Genomic DNA, 14025 nt, shown 5'->3' on the forward strand with positions numbered 1-14025 from the left:
CTGGTTTTCGGGTCTGTTTGGGTTTCTTGGTTTACAAAAGTACTATGATTATACAGAGTAAAGATGGAGAAGAGTATGGAGAGAGATTATGATAGTCATACATCCACCATCATATGGAGTATTCATTCATAATATCCATAATACCCATAAGCATGGAAGAAAATTCCACGTCCAACACTCAACTCAACGTACATAGTTAGCCGATGGGGCTGACAGCTGGCAACGGTGGATTTGTCTGTCGGATAATCCGTCTCCAGCCACAACCATCACTAGCAAGGCTATTAGTGAGGATTCATTACTGACGGGATCCTGGTATCCTGCTTGTCGATCGTGGATGAGTTGATTTGCTCCTGACTCGTAGATGCATAAAATGATCAAATGCAGTGCTTGACCGACTGATAACGCCTACATACAGGAGTAATTAAGCATGCACATAGACCGTGGTGAAGTGAAGGATCATTAGGATTAGATAGACTGTGTCCGACGAAGATATCATATTATATATTATACTCTGTATATTATCATGTTGACGTTCATCATGTCATGTTGAGACAATGTCATTATGCAGATCCACTCGCGGCACTACCCTACCCAAAACGGGAATATCTCCGTTCCACCCCTCCCCATGTCGACATACATACATATACTATGTAGCATCCTCCCATCCGGGCTTTCTACAGATCAACTACGCTGCATGAGTCGCTTACGTGCTGCAGGCTGGCGAGGGGAAAACCTGGAAATCAAGGCTGGTGGCTGGTGGGATCAGCGAACGGGTTTGCGGTGTGTTCATCCAGCTGGTGATGATGGATAGGAAGCGCTGTAATTGAGTCCATTAATTAGAAACGAACAGATAATCAGAAATCAGAATACTTGGTAAAGAAGTGGAGGAAGGGGATTGTTCAATGGCCACGCATGTCAAATGAATAACCCCGCTGAATAATACATACACATGGACCATTACTTGCATAATTATATAACATATATAATAATGTTAATATAATATATGCAGAAGAACGATGGAGTAATAATCCAGTTATTATTACTATTACTAGCACTATTACTAGCACTATGACACAGAACATATCCAAAACATTCTGACACACCATACAATCTGCATGGGTTCTGCAGAGGCTCGGCCCGGTCGGGAGATGAACTGTTTATCTTATAGGAGTTATGGAGTCCTGTATAGGATTAGTATGCGTAGTTGAAGTAGTACAACTATTGAGTAATATCAACCACTCCGTACGTCTGTTTAGAATAGATTATCCAGTTACATCCATGAAGTCAATCTCATCGAATACGAAGCGTGAGGAGGAGAAAAAAAAAAGGCAACCGGAAATGTTTCATCATATAGCCTACCATACTAACAACTACTACTAATGCATCCTGTTTATTGATCATCAACGGTAAGATGATGTCAAGTTGTACACATCTCTGCATGAGAACCAATAAACGGGAGGAGTCTAGAATTGCCGCAACGGTCTTTTTGTTTCTTTTCTTTTTTGATGTACACTACTTCCATGTACAGCATACACTATCTATATGTGTATACAGTGTGTGTACTATGTAATTAGATGAAGAAGCAAAAGTACAGCCACATGACTTGGCCTTTCCCATCTACCTGGTTACTTGGCCCGGTTCATTGGTTCCTGACAGATATCCGGGTCGGTTAGATGAGGGGAGAGGACGGATACGGGGTAAAGAACTCAGATAGATTAAAAGGGATCCAGTCGCGACCCAAACGGTACTTATGTAGGGCTGTCCTATCCCATCAATCCCTTTCCCGTTCATCTACAGGATACGACTAGTTACGAGGATAAGATTTCTGACACCCCCGAAAGAAAACTCAAAACGAATCAGGAAAAAAAACTTTGTACTCCAGGATCGGTTCTTGGAAATCGAACTGGAGATGAGATGCAGCCAGCCAATGATCGGGCGTGATCTCATCTACGGCTTCCCTCCCTCCTGCCCTTCCAGGTGCGTATACAACCCCTGCTGGGTATGGATGGTGTTCTGTCAGTGGTCGGCCCGTTCTCCCCGGGCCGCAGCAGCCCCACTCACACCCAAGTTTGGGGCGGGGCGGTTGGGGAGTGATTGGCGGCTAGTCGAGTCTAGACTGGGTCGTTGGTTGGGAAGTGACAGCGGGTAAAGTACGGCGGGGTTGGAGGATAGGAGACTATGGACTTATGGAGAGGTGACGCCATGATCGATTGATCGCTGCAACAAGATTCTGCAGCCTTGCATTGCATTGAAGTCTGTTGTGCATTCTTACTAATTCTTTCTCTAATACAAATGTTATGAGTATCCATACTATGATACTTCAGAGTAAAGTGGAAATGGTACATATGGAGTACAGAGTACATCTGCCTAATCTAATAAAATCAGATAATCAGAAATCAGCACTCCTGAATGTGATGAAATAGGGCACAACCCCAGCTGACAGGTGGGTGTGTCGGGGGACTGATCCAATCGCCAGCCTTAATCCGCCTATCCCACGTTTAATCCCCGCCTGTCACATCCATCTAAGCATTTAGCATGTATAACTATCCTTATAGTCCCCGACTATCCTCTTTGTTGGGTTTCACTTTCTTTCGGCTTGATTCGTTTGTTGGTAGGCCTCCTTAATACTTGCTACTGCGGCAAACGCGGTTTTCTTTCTGCCTAACCTCTCCAGTCCGTTATTGGCAACCTGTCAGTTGCGGCGTGATGTACTCGTACATCACTCGTATTATGCACAACTGCCAGGAAATCAATCCTATATAGCGGTGAGTCCCTGCCACGTTCATCAGCGAACATGTTCAACCAGTCAGCGAAATTTCGGTCTAGACTTTCCCTCTGAAACCCCTCGATCGTCATCAATTAAAGTGACTGTGACAGTCCGGGGTGTGTTTGGGTCATCTGAGACACCAGTAGGGAGTAAACGAGGCCTGATGGGCAGGGGAAAAAAATCAACAGGGATTAAAAGCTGATGGTGTTCACTAAACCTGACCATCTAACACCTTCAGGATGCCCCGAGATTCGAGAAACCCTGTTTGATAAAATGTCATCTTAAGTTATTGGCAACCTGATTGGGGGCGAAGTTAGGGTACTTATGCCAGAACTAAATAAATCATTATCATCGCCCAGACCTAAGGTAGGATGCATTGCCGAAGGGAGGAAAGGAATCAACTGCCGAATGTAGATAATGCAATTTCTTTTTTCTATTTTTTTCTTTCATGGTCGGATTTCAATTGAGTCTGACTGAGTCCGAGTCTGCCATGTGCCGGTTCGTTCGTTATGGGAAGGTAGTTAGTGATGAGATGCAAACGAGATCGAAATCAAGATACTCTTGGGGTTGTCGCGGTTGGTTATTTAATAGATTTTATCCTCGACTGGATATTGTTGAGTTGAATTGGATTGAGAAGTGAAGACTGTTTGACAACCTGCAAGAGAGCAAACACCCGAGTGAATATATCTGATTCGACGGTGTTTGTCCTTTCTTTCTTTTCTTTTTTTTCTTAGGCTCTTTTTTCTTTTTCCAGCTTATCTAGCAAACAGTGCATAAGTACCAAGATAGTCGCCCAAACATATTAAACCTACTGCCAGAGTAACATAATTAAATAGTACATAAATATAATATAAAACTATTAGAATACAACCTGGCTAATTGGACGCATGAAACATCCGCCTCCGTTCCAGGTACATAATTCCAGATATCCATGACCCGTCGCGATGGGATTCCGATCTGAAGATGGCGATACGCCACTGTAAGAAATAGAGGCTTGGGAGATACCTGAAGCGGTTAGTCCTGGCTCACTACTAATAAACTAGTAGTCAGAGTGACATGACTCGAAAGTACCGTTGTTCTTTGTGTGAAAACTAGCTATTAGCCCTAGGCTAACAGCCCCTGTCAGCTGTGACTGTTAACTGTCATTCATTTCTCCGATCATTCCTATCCACCTAATGAGTATATATTAAATTACCTTAGATATTATCTTCTATATGATAATACTATAGCGATAGTTATAATAGTATATTCTACCTTATTAGCACTATAAATACCAGATAATACAGTAAGAACCGTAAGTTGTCCACCTGTCAATAGAGATCGCCCCCGTTCCGCCCTTCTTATTGGTGCCGAGTCCCGGTGGACTAGCCCTCGGGGCACATTTCTATTAGATCCGTGATCGAAGGGGGTTGTCCATCGTAATTTATTTCCTTTCTTTCTTTCTTTATCCTTTCTTTATCCTTTCTTTATCCTCTTCGCCTAGGCTCGCGTTTTCGTCCTGTTGAGGGAGATAACTACTTTATCTCGGTCCTCGGTATTACTTCTAACCTGAAGTTTGCCGGCTGTCTAGGTAGACATGAAGACTACCTTAGGTACGTACTCAACCTGGAGTACGTACTGGTACTCGTACGTACTGCCCGGTAGTCGTACTATTCGTAACTCGTAGATACATCTGATCTGTCCTACGGCATAGCATCTACGTAAACCATCTGGTCCAAGCGCGGGGACTCAGAGCCCTGACGATATGCGGGCCTGTGCGCCTCGGAAGCTCGAGAATCAAGGAGTCGTACTTTAGATGTTGATGCAAGCCATCGTGAACATGTTTGTGTATTATACTGTACTGTAACAACCGACTACTTATGGTTGACAACCCCGCTGATGGATAGTCTACTATGTATGGATAGGATAGATGGATGTCTACTGGCCCATGCTTCGTTGACACAAAACGGGAAAAATAAAAGATAGTGAAGCTGGGCTGAATACTAAAAGACTCCCCGGAATGGCCATCCCTGACGCTCTCCACCCCGTGTGGATACAGCTGCCAGTGCTTTATTTTCTTTCCCTAATAATATTACACGCCACCGTGCTTTTGATTAGGCCCTTTTCTTCCCCCGAACAAGCCCTGGCTCGGACGATCTACAGCTAATAGTCATCTGAATTAATTAATACCCGTATTAATTACTGGCGCCTGAACCACTACTGCATCTCCTCCTCCAACCGCTGCAGCTCTCGGTGTTTTTCAGCAGCTGTCGTGTTTCGGCTTTTGATGCGCTTCAAGGATCATCCATGCTGCCGGGTTGCCCACTCTGGCCCATCCCAGAGCTGCTAAATCGAGAGAAAGCCAGGTTCTTTTGTACGATCCATCGATCCCAGAGAATCTATCAATCGCAGAATCCTGCATTTTTCCCTCTTTTCCGCTTCTCATCTCCCCTGCTTTCCCTTCTTCTTATATCCAGTCAGCCCATCATTTTTCTTCTTTCTTTCTTCTCCTTCTCTTCTTCTCATCTCATCTCATCTTGTGTCACACAATCACACCACACAAACAAAGACTAAAAAGTACCTCCGTTCGCTCCATCCTGTCCCACCTTCTCTGCGTGTCCATCTCGGTTGCCAGCATCCTCCCCTGCAGCCTCATCAACTCCCCGGATCTCTTCTTATTGCTCCCTCGACAACCCCGCGGGTCTTTGATTGTCCCCTCTTGATTGCCTCTCACCAGTCCCGTGAGTCTTATTGGTTATCTCCTCTCCTCTGTTTGATCTGCTTCCTGCTCGGCTTCTCCGTCTGTTCGGCGCCAATTTCATCCTCCATGGTGGGGTCGTCGGGCTGCTTCGCTATCATTTTTCCCATCCCACCTCCGTGGAAATCCCCCCTCCCTCTCTATCTCTTTCCGTTGTCTTGCCTGGATAGCTTCATGCACCCCTCCTAGATCGATCAAACCGGTAGCTAACTCGCAGCCGCCTAGTTGCCGGATTGGTGCCTCTGCAGTCAGAACTCGATCCCGCTTCTCTCTATCAGATCCCGTGGTCTCCAAAAGGGATCACACCTTTTCGTTTCTTTTTTTCTTCTAGCCGCTTTTCTTCGGATTTGGGCCAAGTACAAAGTCACCGCTTCTTCCTGTTCCATATCCGACCAAGGACTGCTTTTTTTCTTTCGGATCTCGAAGCCCTCTTATTTACCCTGCTGCTCTTCTCTATGCTTTGACAGTGCCCTTCTATTTAAGGACTCGTGTGTTGGATAAAGCAGATTAGAGTCATCTTTGGTTTTCACTCGCCTATCTTCACGATCATAAACAATGGTCATCAGTGCTTCCCTTTCCGGAACGGGGGCCGTCAAGAGGCCCTCCTCTTCATTACACGATGAATATGCTGGCTGGGAAACTGCTCCGGTGAGTGAAGACGTCCTAGACCGAGCCGGACGGAGCTGATCCAAGCGCCATGTAGTCCATGGGTGTTCCCATGCGCTCGTATCATCATATTTCCCATCCCCACTACGCCATGATCTATCTGGACAACACGGGCAAAGTCAAGGTCGACGAGTCCGCCTCCATCCGGGATCAGAACATGACTGTCTTTTCCTCAGAGGTTCGCCAAAGGTTCTTGGACGTCCTAGGAGCAAAAATTGGATATCATCGACCCATGTTTCGCAGTACGTGGCATTCCCCTGTGATACACTTGACTCCTACTGACCTTGGACAGGAGGCCCCGGCTTCAGGGAGACATCAGCTGGCTTTAGCTACGGCGGATACCATGATGACTGGTCTTCTCTTCGTCAGGTCAAGCGCCGCAAGCCCTCTGTCAACGACCATTCCCTTGACATGTCTTTTGGCACTCAGTTCTCTGAGCCTATCCAAGAGCTGCCTCCCTACACCACTACTGACAAGGTTCCCCTTGAGATTGGTGATACCGAAAAGGTTCTTGCCTACTATGAAAGTGCTTTGAAGCACTTCCAGCAGCTCAACTGCCGTCACATCGCCAAAGCTTTTATCAAATTTATTGAACCTCGCAAGCAGGTTAAGCACCCCTACAATGGAGGTCGACCACCAGTGGGCTCTGCCCCGGGTGAGAAGGGTGACCCAGAGAAGACCAAGCCTGAGTGGTGGCCAGCGGGTGTGGTGCACAAGGAGCCCGACCACCTCAAGAAAGCTCGTGAGTGCTCTGACCATCCCAATAAGACTACCTACTAATGACAATAGAACGTCTTCGTCTTTTGATTCACATTTTGCGCAAGCTTGGAAAGTACAACATCACCTCTGAGAAGTTGCAGGAGGTCGCACACGACGCCAAGAGACAGATCAAGCCTCTGGACAAGCTGGAAATTCTAGATGAGATCTTCAGAGTGAGAAAGTTGGAAGAGCGATACGAACGGGGTGAAGTTGGTATGCATACTCATCTTACCTCAAATCATTCAATACTAATCATCCTAGATTCCACCCACTTCGCCTACGTCGTCAACAGGGACACGAACCCCAAGCCCGAGAAGGATAAGGACTCTGACTCTGTTAGTGAGCCGGATCACAAGTTAGAGATGGACGATGAAGACGCAGAAGACGACCTCTTGACATCAGTGACATCGGCGGACCACACTGCACCACCCATGCCCACACCCATTGACCACATGTCCATGGCAGCACCAAGCCGTCCCTTGCCCATGGGAGGTGATAGAGCCCCGATGTTTTCCATGTCCGAGTCGCTCAGCTTTGGCGACCAACCCAGAGATCGATCCTACTTCCCTTCAGAATACGCTGATGACTTCTCAACACAAAACCTTCTAAAGACACCAGCCACTTCGACCATCGTCAGCCCCAACGAACAGCCTGCAGCGTTTGACTATCTATCACAGCCATCCTTCTCTTCAACAACAACCGAAGACTCACTTTCCCACCACCGCCAACCACCTCTACCGGTGCAACAACCAACCAGTCATTATGACGCCTGGGCACCATCCTTCCGACAGAGTGTCTTCGGCTCGGTTGACTACACCCCCAGTCAAGCTCTTGCCCAACCATCCCTCCACTACCAAATGCCTGTCACACATCCACATGACATCCCTCACGGTCTTCCCGACCTGTGCCGTACCAAGCCAACCCACCTTGACCCCACTCCCTCTTTCCGCACAGGATCTTTGAGCCACCCTAATTTTTTGCACCCGCATCACGGTAATTCTGCATAATTTTTGGCTTGGCTACCTCTGGAGTATCGGAGTACGGGAGGGTTGCACAGAGATGACATGCATGACTGTTTATGAATGAACGACTGTCGGTCTTGATAACCGACCGTTTTGCAACCACTGGAGTTTGGACTTGATCGTTCGCATATCGTCTGCAATCCCTTCAAGGCGTCTACTGCCTCTATATTGACTTTTATTTATTTATTTATTTCCCTGGGGTATATATATGTTCTTCTATGTTTGTCTTGTTTCTATGCTTTTCAACCTGTCTCATATTTTGCACTTTCGATCTATACATACTTTTGGCTTTGACAAATATGTCTTTTGATTGATGGTTGCGTTGGCGCGATGGGTTGGGAGCGATGCTAATATCTCTGCTTTTATTGTTTGATGTTCGGAGTATCTCGTGGCTGTTTTGGAATATCTTATAGACTTATGGGAAAGGCAAGGGCGCTTGCGATGGTGAGCTCATATTGGACATACGGCACTTCAACCTGTTTATTTTCTGTGTTGCCCTTGGGAGGAAGTTGGTCCACTTGGTTGAGTGGTTGGCGTCTTTGAACAAGCATAGCCTTCTGGTTCGAGCATGGTGTAATTATGGATTTTAAAAATTAACATTGAATTACTGAATGTTTCTTATCTTCGCTTCTCTTGAATTTTCTTAAAAAGGCCTCAATTTCATCTACTTTGTGCGAATCGTGTAGTCTTGTATAGACACCTAGGGCTCGAATAATAAACGCGCGTCTAAACGCGCCTGTAATTTACCTGGCCCGTGCGTATTGACGCAAATCCCGCGGCTGACGGAGAGCTTCACTCATGGCCATCGCCAAAGCAAAGCAAATCCATATTCTCATTCAGCCCTGGTCCGAGGGTGCCAGAAAAACCTAATCTCTACAGCAATCTCTCGCACGACAATTCGAAGGAGGTCACCGTCGCGACTAGGTAGATATCCTGTGTTTTGCGCGGCTCCCCGTTCGATGGCTGTGTCTGATTACGGAGATCTCCAGTTCGCTCCTCTCCCCACGCCTCTCGACTTTGGCTTTGACCTCACCCTCGACGGCTGTTGATTGATTTGATATTTTGGGGAAAATCGGGGGATCAATTCGGAGTGATAGGTTTTAATCACCGGCTCACGATTGTTTTTTATTCGAGTGAGGAAATACCTACTTTCGGTCTTTAAGGTACCGCGGATTCGGTCATCCATCCTGCTTCGTTCGCACCTGGCTTTCTCTCGTCTCGTCTCGCATCGCCTCGCGTTTTTTGCCTTTCTTACTCTCTTTCTTTCATTTATAATATTTGTTTTTATTCACTTTCATTCATCACCCCCCTTTTATCCGTCCGATTCTTCATGTCGCGGTCGCGGTCGCCTTTTTCGAAATCGAAATGTCCCTTGGTAATAGGTTTGGGCTGACTCTTTGTTCTCGCGCCTGCGAACGGTTTCCCCGTGGACAGCTTTTAGGATCTTTCTTTCGTTCATTCTTTATCTCGTGACGCAATTAATTTACGCCCCGATAACGATATCGAAAACGAAACTCGCAATTGAAGATTGATAACTGGAGGATCTGGTCCCTGCATTGTTCCCCGGCAGGATGGCCGGTCCGGCAAATCCTTTCGCTGGTCTTGGCCAGAAAGATGTGACGGCAGGAAGCGGTGGTGCTGGTGGAGGAGGGCGTGGGGCGTTTGGCCGGTCGACGCCGTATCAGCCGAAAGCTCCTGGTGGTGGAGGTGCACCGACACGCGGGTCGACTCTTCGCGGTCGAGGACGAGGTGCTTCGACGACACGGGGGCGCGGTCGAGGAGGACATACTGCGAATGGTGGTGCTCAGGGCCAGAATCCGTTTCGGAATAATAATAAGGTCGAGGCGCAAGCTGGGTCTGATTCGGGTTCGAGCTCGCCGTTTGCTCAGCTGAGGCAGGGTAATAAGCCGGCTTTTTCGCCCTTTGGTGGTCAGGCTTCGCAGCAGTCTACGTCGTCGCCGTTTTCGAGTGTGGGAAAGGGGTCTGGGTTTGGGGCACCGTCGTCGACTTTTGATGGGACAATGGTTGATGCGAGTCGGGATCCGCGACAGCGACCGGTCTCGAGACCGATGAATGGTGCGACTGGGTCTGCGGTGCCTGTAGAGGATGGTTCGATTTTGGGCAGTTATAATGACCGTTATGAGCAGGTTAGTTGTGCTGTTGGATTTGGGATCTGGGATCTTGGAGTATTTCTGACCACTAAACTTCACAGTTGAAACTTGATAGGGCTAAAGAGAGGGAAAAGGCAATCAGGGAAGGTCAGATGGCGGATCCTAACCAGCCTACTTCTTTGAACCAGGCCATTACACCCGTTGGTACCTGCACGAGCATGTGTCCTGAATTCGAACGGGTCGAGCGCATTGTTCAAAAGATGGTTGACAAGAGCGAAAAGGTACCGATTCATGGACTGCGAGGGTTTCTTTCAGACTAACGATAATCTAGTTCCTTCATCCTTCGACCAACACATTACAAAATATGGAAACCAAAATGCTCAAGCGTTTCCGACGTTCAGCCGCTGGTTACGACGAACAGCTTCCGTCTGATATTCGAACGCCCAAGACACTCCTTCAAACCATGAACTATCTAATACGGCATGTCGTTGGGGGCCCCGAGCCTCTTGGTATTATTCACAAGTTCGTGTGGGATCGTACTCGATCCATCCGTAATGATCTCTCCGTTCAACAGCTCACCCAGGAAGAACATGTCCAATTGGCAGTTACTTGCCTGGAAAGGATTGCTCGTTTCCATATAGTTTCTCTCCATTTACTCTCTAGCCCTGCCAATGAGGAACCGTTCGATCGCCACCAGGAACGTGAACAGCTCAACAACACAATGCTGTCACTAATGTACTACTATGACGACAACAGAGGCCGCATTCAATTCCCCAACGAGGATGAATTCCGAGCTTATTACATTATTTTTTCTATCCACGATCAACGACCCGATTTGGAAGCCCGTGTTCAGAAATGGCCAGCTGAATTGCGCAACTCGCCAAAGGTTCAGGTGGCATTGGAGCTATTCGCTGCCGCTGGAAACACATGGGAATACCAGGGTACATTGGACGCTAAACGACCGAACGCGATTGCACAGGGTTTCTACGCGCGCTTTTTCAGCCTGATTGATTCGCCTGCTGTATCATATCTGATGGCATGTGTCGCGGAAATTTACTTCAACCACATGCGCCAGACTGCTATCCGTTCGATATGGAAGGGATACTGCCGCGCACCAGCTTCTCAACAGCACAAGAATGAAGAATGGACGATCGATGAATTAACAACGGTTTTATGCTTTGATAGCGACAGCCAGACAATCAGCTTTTGCGAAGAGCAAGATTTGCAACTCGCGGAGAACGCCAATGGCGAACTTTATCTCAACTGGGGAAGCCGTCCCGTTGACTCTGTTGGTACGTGTTATTCTCGACGACGATCTCGCCTGGTGTCTTTCGTCCGTTGGTTCAGTTTTCGCTTTTTCCGAATCGCGGCAAGAATGATGCCTTGCGCGTATCCTTATCAAACTCATACATTACGTCGACTGACTCGCTGAATCAAATAGCCTTCCAACCGTCCTCGGAACACTCATTTTCGGAAAAGATAGTCGAGTCGAAGCGTTCTGGTAGAACATTGGCTGCCATCATCCTTGGATTGAATATAAAAGAAGCAGTAAATTTGGGGATGATTGACAGTTCTTTGTTGTCACAGCGCACAGCTTCCTTCGCAGCACCCAAGTTTGGGGCTACCGACGACGACTCTCTCTTTGTTAGCGATGACGACAACGAGATGCAGACTTCGACTTTCCAGCCGAATGGCGTTTTCTCTACGCTTTCGCAACCTGCTGCGCCTGCTGCACCAGCCGAGTCACCAGACTCCGCTTCTAGTCTCCGAAACGGTTTTGACGATTTCTCGCAAGCAACGACGAGCACTGCGCCTTCACTTGTGCAAAGTGATTTCTCGACAGGTTTCCCTGCGCAACCGAGCGTATCTCAGCCCGTTGAGCCGGCCAAGCCATTCTCGTCGTTATTTCCCAGCGGGAACACAGCCAATCCTTTTGGGGCATCCCCCACACCATCCAATCCCTTTTCAAACGTCTCATCTCCATTTGCATCTCCAAAACTACCTGAAACGAGCCAGAGTAATGGTCCGTTTTCAGCCGCGCCCACTACTCAGAAGCCACCAATCTTTCCAACTGGGCCAAGTATCTTTTCCTCTCCGGCTCCGAAATCTGATGCTACACCCGCACCTGCTGCTTCTACGACGCCCCAATTCAAACTCCCGGGCTTCACTCCTCCGACTACTTCCGCTCCAGCTTCTCTTTTCAGTTCTCCTACTACCACACCTGCTACTACATCTGATAAGCCTGCCGGGTTGACTGCTGGCCAGCCTCCCGCCAGTCTCTTTAGCTCTGTCAAACCGCCTACCTTCCCTGCGACATCCGGTTCTTTATTCAACTTTTCGGGTCAGAGTCCAGTTTCAAATAATTCCATTTCTCAAATATCTGAGGAAAAAGAGGCTTCAGCGGAACCTGCGCCGTCCCCTAAGCCAACTGGGTTGTTTGCCCCGAAGGCAGGTATGTTATTAACAATTTATGGTGTAAGAACAAATACTGACAATGCGACAGATACACCATCCATCTTTCCTCCTGTTTCAACCACACCTTCGAGTAGCATTTTCTCCAGCAGCAATTCTACCACGGCATCTTCAGTCGGACAAGGAGGCACTTCGGAAACGAAGACTGTTGCCGAGACAGAGTCTTCAGCAAAGCAAGATGGCGATGTGTCTACTTTGGAAGAGCATACGTCGCCTCATACCGATAGTGTTACTCAGCCAGAGGTTCCATCGTTTACGCCGAACGCCAGCATAACGTCCACTGCGCCTATCCCTGCCGCAGAGGAGCCTCCTATCACTACCGACGATCTTGTGCAGCCGCCTGAAGCTGAAGAGCCACCGGTTGAGGAAGAGAAACCTATTCGTAAGTTTACTCGACCTGCATGATTGCTGTAGCCACTGACATTATCTTAGTTCCCGAGGTAGCCGATAGACGCAGTGCTTGGATAGAGGCCTTGAAGGAGACTGCTAATAGGCGACGACAAGAATCCTCGGCTGGTCGCAAGAGAGTGTATGATGAACAACCAGAGCAGGAGCCGGTAGACACCGGAGCCAAGGCTGCTAAGGTTCCCAAGCCTTCGCCGCCTGTTCCGCGCAAACCATCCATGGCACTTTCTTCTATCAAGCCATTGCCGAAGCTTCCGATCCTTGAACAGATTGAGTCTTTGACTGCGCGCAAACCTGCAGCAGAGCAGAAAAAGCCCGAGGAGCCAAAGCCTAGTCAGGTTGACGAAGATGAACTACTCTTGTCTGCAGCCCGAATCGCAGCAGAGTCATTGAGAAGCGGACCAAAGCTTGTCCACAGCACGTCTGCGTATTATGAGCCGCGACGATCTTTCAGCCCAGGCAGTAGCTTTTCCTCGTCGCTACCGCTTTCTCGAAGCATGTCGCCGCCGCAATCGCATGTGAATGGATACGACCTTGCCTATGCCCCTGACAACGATCTAGGACTTGGGCGGACATTGTCTCGTACTGAACAAAGGCTTCGACTTACCGGAGGCAAGGGTCTGGCGTATAAGCCATTGGACTTTACACCTGGAAAGAGCCGGAAATCTCTAGGAGGGAAGTGATGACTTGTGAAGTGATGGTTGGATTCACTGTTTATAATTCTTCTTTTTTGCTCATTTGGATTTCAAACTCCTAAATTTTGTCTTTTTTACCCTGAATATTGGGCATTGGGGATATCTTAACCTGTATTTGGCGATGGCGTTTTTCTTTTCTATCTTTTCTATGCTTGCCTGGCTAGGTCATGTTATTTTGAATTTGCACATTGCACATTGCATGGCGCTGGGGGATTGTATTTACACAATATATCATGATATTCAAAGCCTGTCTATTTGACAATACCCAAATTCATGCATCTACTTTGCACTACTAGCTAGGTAGTGATACAATTGCGATAATCATACCGACTATCAATAACCTGGAAGATGCCTCAGGTATCATTACCATGTGACTCTCCACCCAGCCACC

The 14025-nt window shown here is 47.7% G+C and overlaps 2 protein-coding genes across 2 annotated transcripts; both read left to right on the forward strand.

Annotated features, from left to right (window-relative positions):
* Positions 1 to 5765: 5765 nt before the first annotated feature.
* ASPWEDRAFT_271934 (uncharacterized protein) lies at positions 5766 to 8130 on the forward strand. The gene is made up of 4 exons (XM_040832967.1): positions 5766 to 6412; positions 6463 to 6912; positions 6960 to 7142; positions 7191 to 8130. The coding sequence occupies exons 1-4, from the start codon at positions 6211 to 6213 to the stop codon at positions 7934 to 7936; spliced, it is 1581 nt and encodes a 526-aa protein (XP_040695232.1). The 5' UTR covers positions 5766 to 6210; the 3' UTR covers positions 7937 to 8130.
* A 1392-nt stretch (positions 8131 to 9522) lies between these two features.
* Positions 9523 to 13978, forward strand: ASPWEDRAFT_147285 (putative leucine permease transcriptional regulator (SAC3); the record flags this gene model as incomplete). Its single annotated transcript, XM_040829523.1, has 6 exons — positions 9523 to 10137; positions 10164 to 10343; positions 10394 to 11354; positions 11504 to 12514; positions 12566 to 12916; positions 12967 to 13978. 6 exons carry the CDS (start codon positions 9523 to 9525, stop codon positions 13620 to 13622), a joined length of 3774 nt encoding a protein of 1257 aa, XP_040695233.1. The 3' UTR covers positions 13623 to 13978.
* Between the last annotated feature and the right edge of the window lie 47 nt (positions 13979 to 14025).

The sequence above is a fragment of the Aspergillus wentii genome (assembly GCF_001890725.1).
Source record: "Aspergillus wentii DTO 134E9 unplaced genomic scaffold ASPWEscaffold_1, whole genome shotgun sequence".
Taxonomy (NCBI): Eukaryota; Fungi; Ascomycota; class Eurotiomycetes; order Eurotiales; family Aspergillaceae; genus Aspergillus; species Aspergillus wentii.

Coding starts and splice junctions, on each gene's coding strand:
- ASPWEDRAFT_271934 (XM_040832967.1), top strand. CDS start 6,211: ATGGGTGTTCCCATGCGCTCGTATCATCATATTTCCCATCCCCACTAC. Junction 6,913..6,959: donor CGACCACCTCAAGAAAGCTC/GTGAGTGCTCTG, acceptor TAATGACAATAG/AACGTCTTCGTCTTTTGATT. Junction 7,143..7,190: donor ATACGAACGGGGTGAAGTTG/GTATGCATACTC, acceptor TAATCATCCTAG/ATTCCACCCACTTCGCCTAC.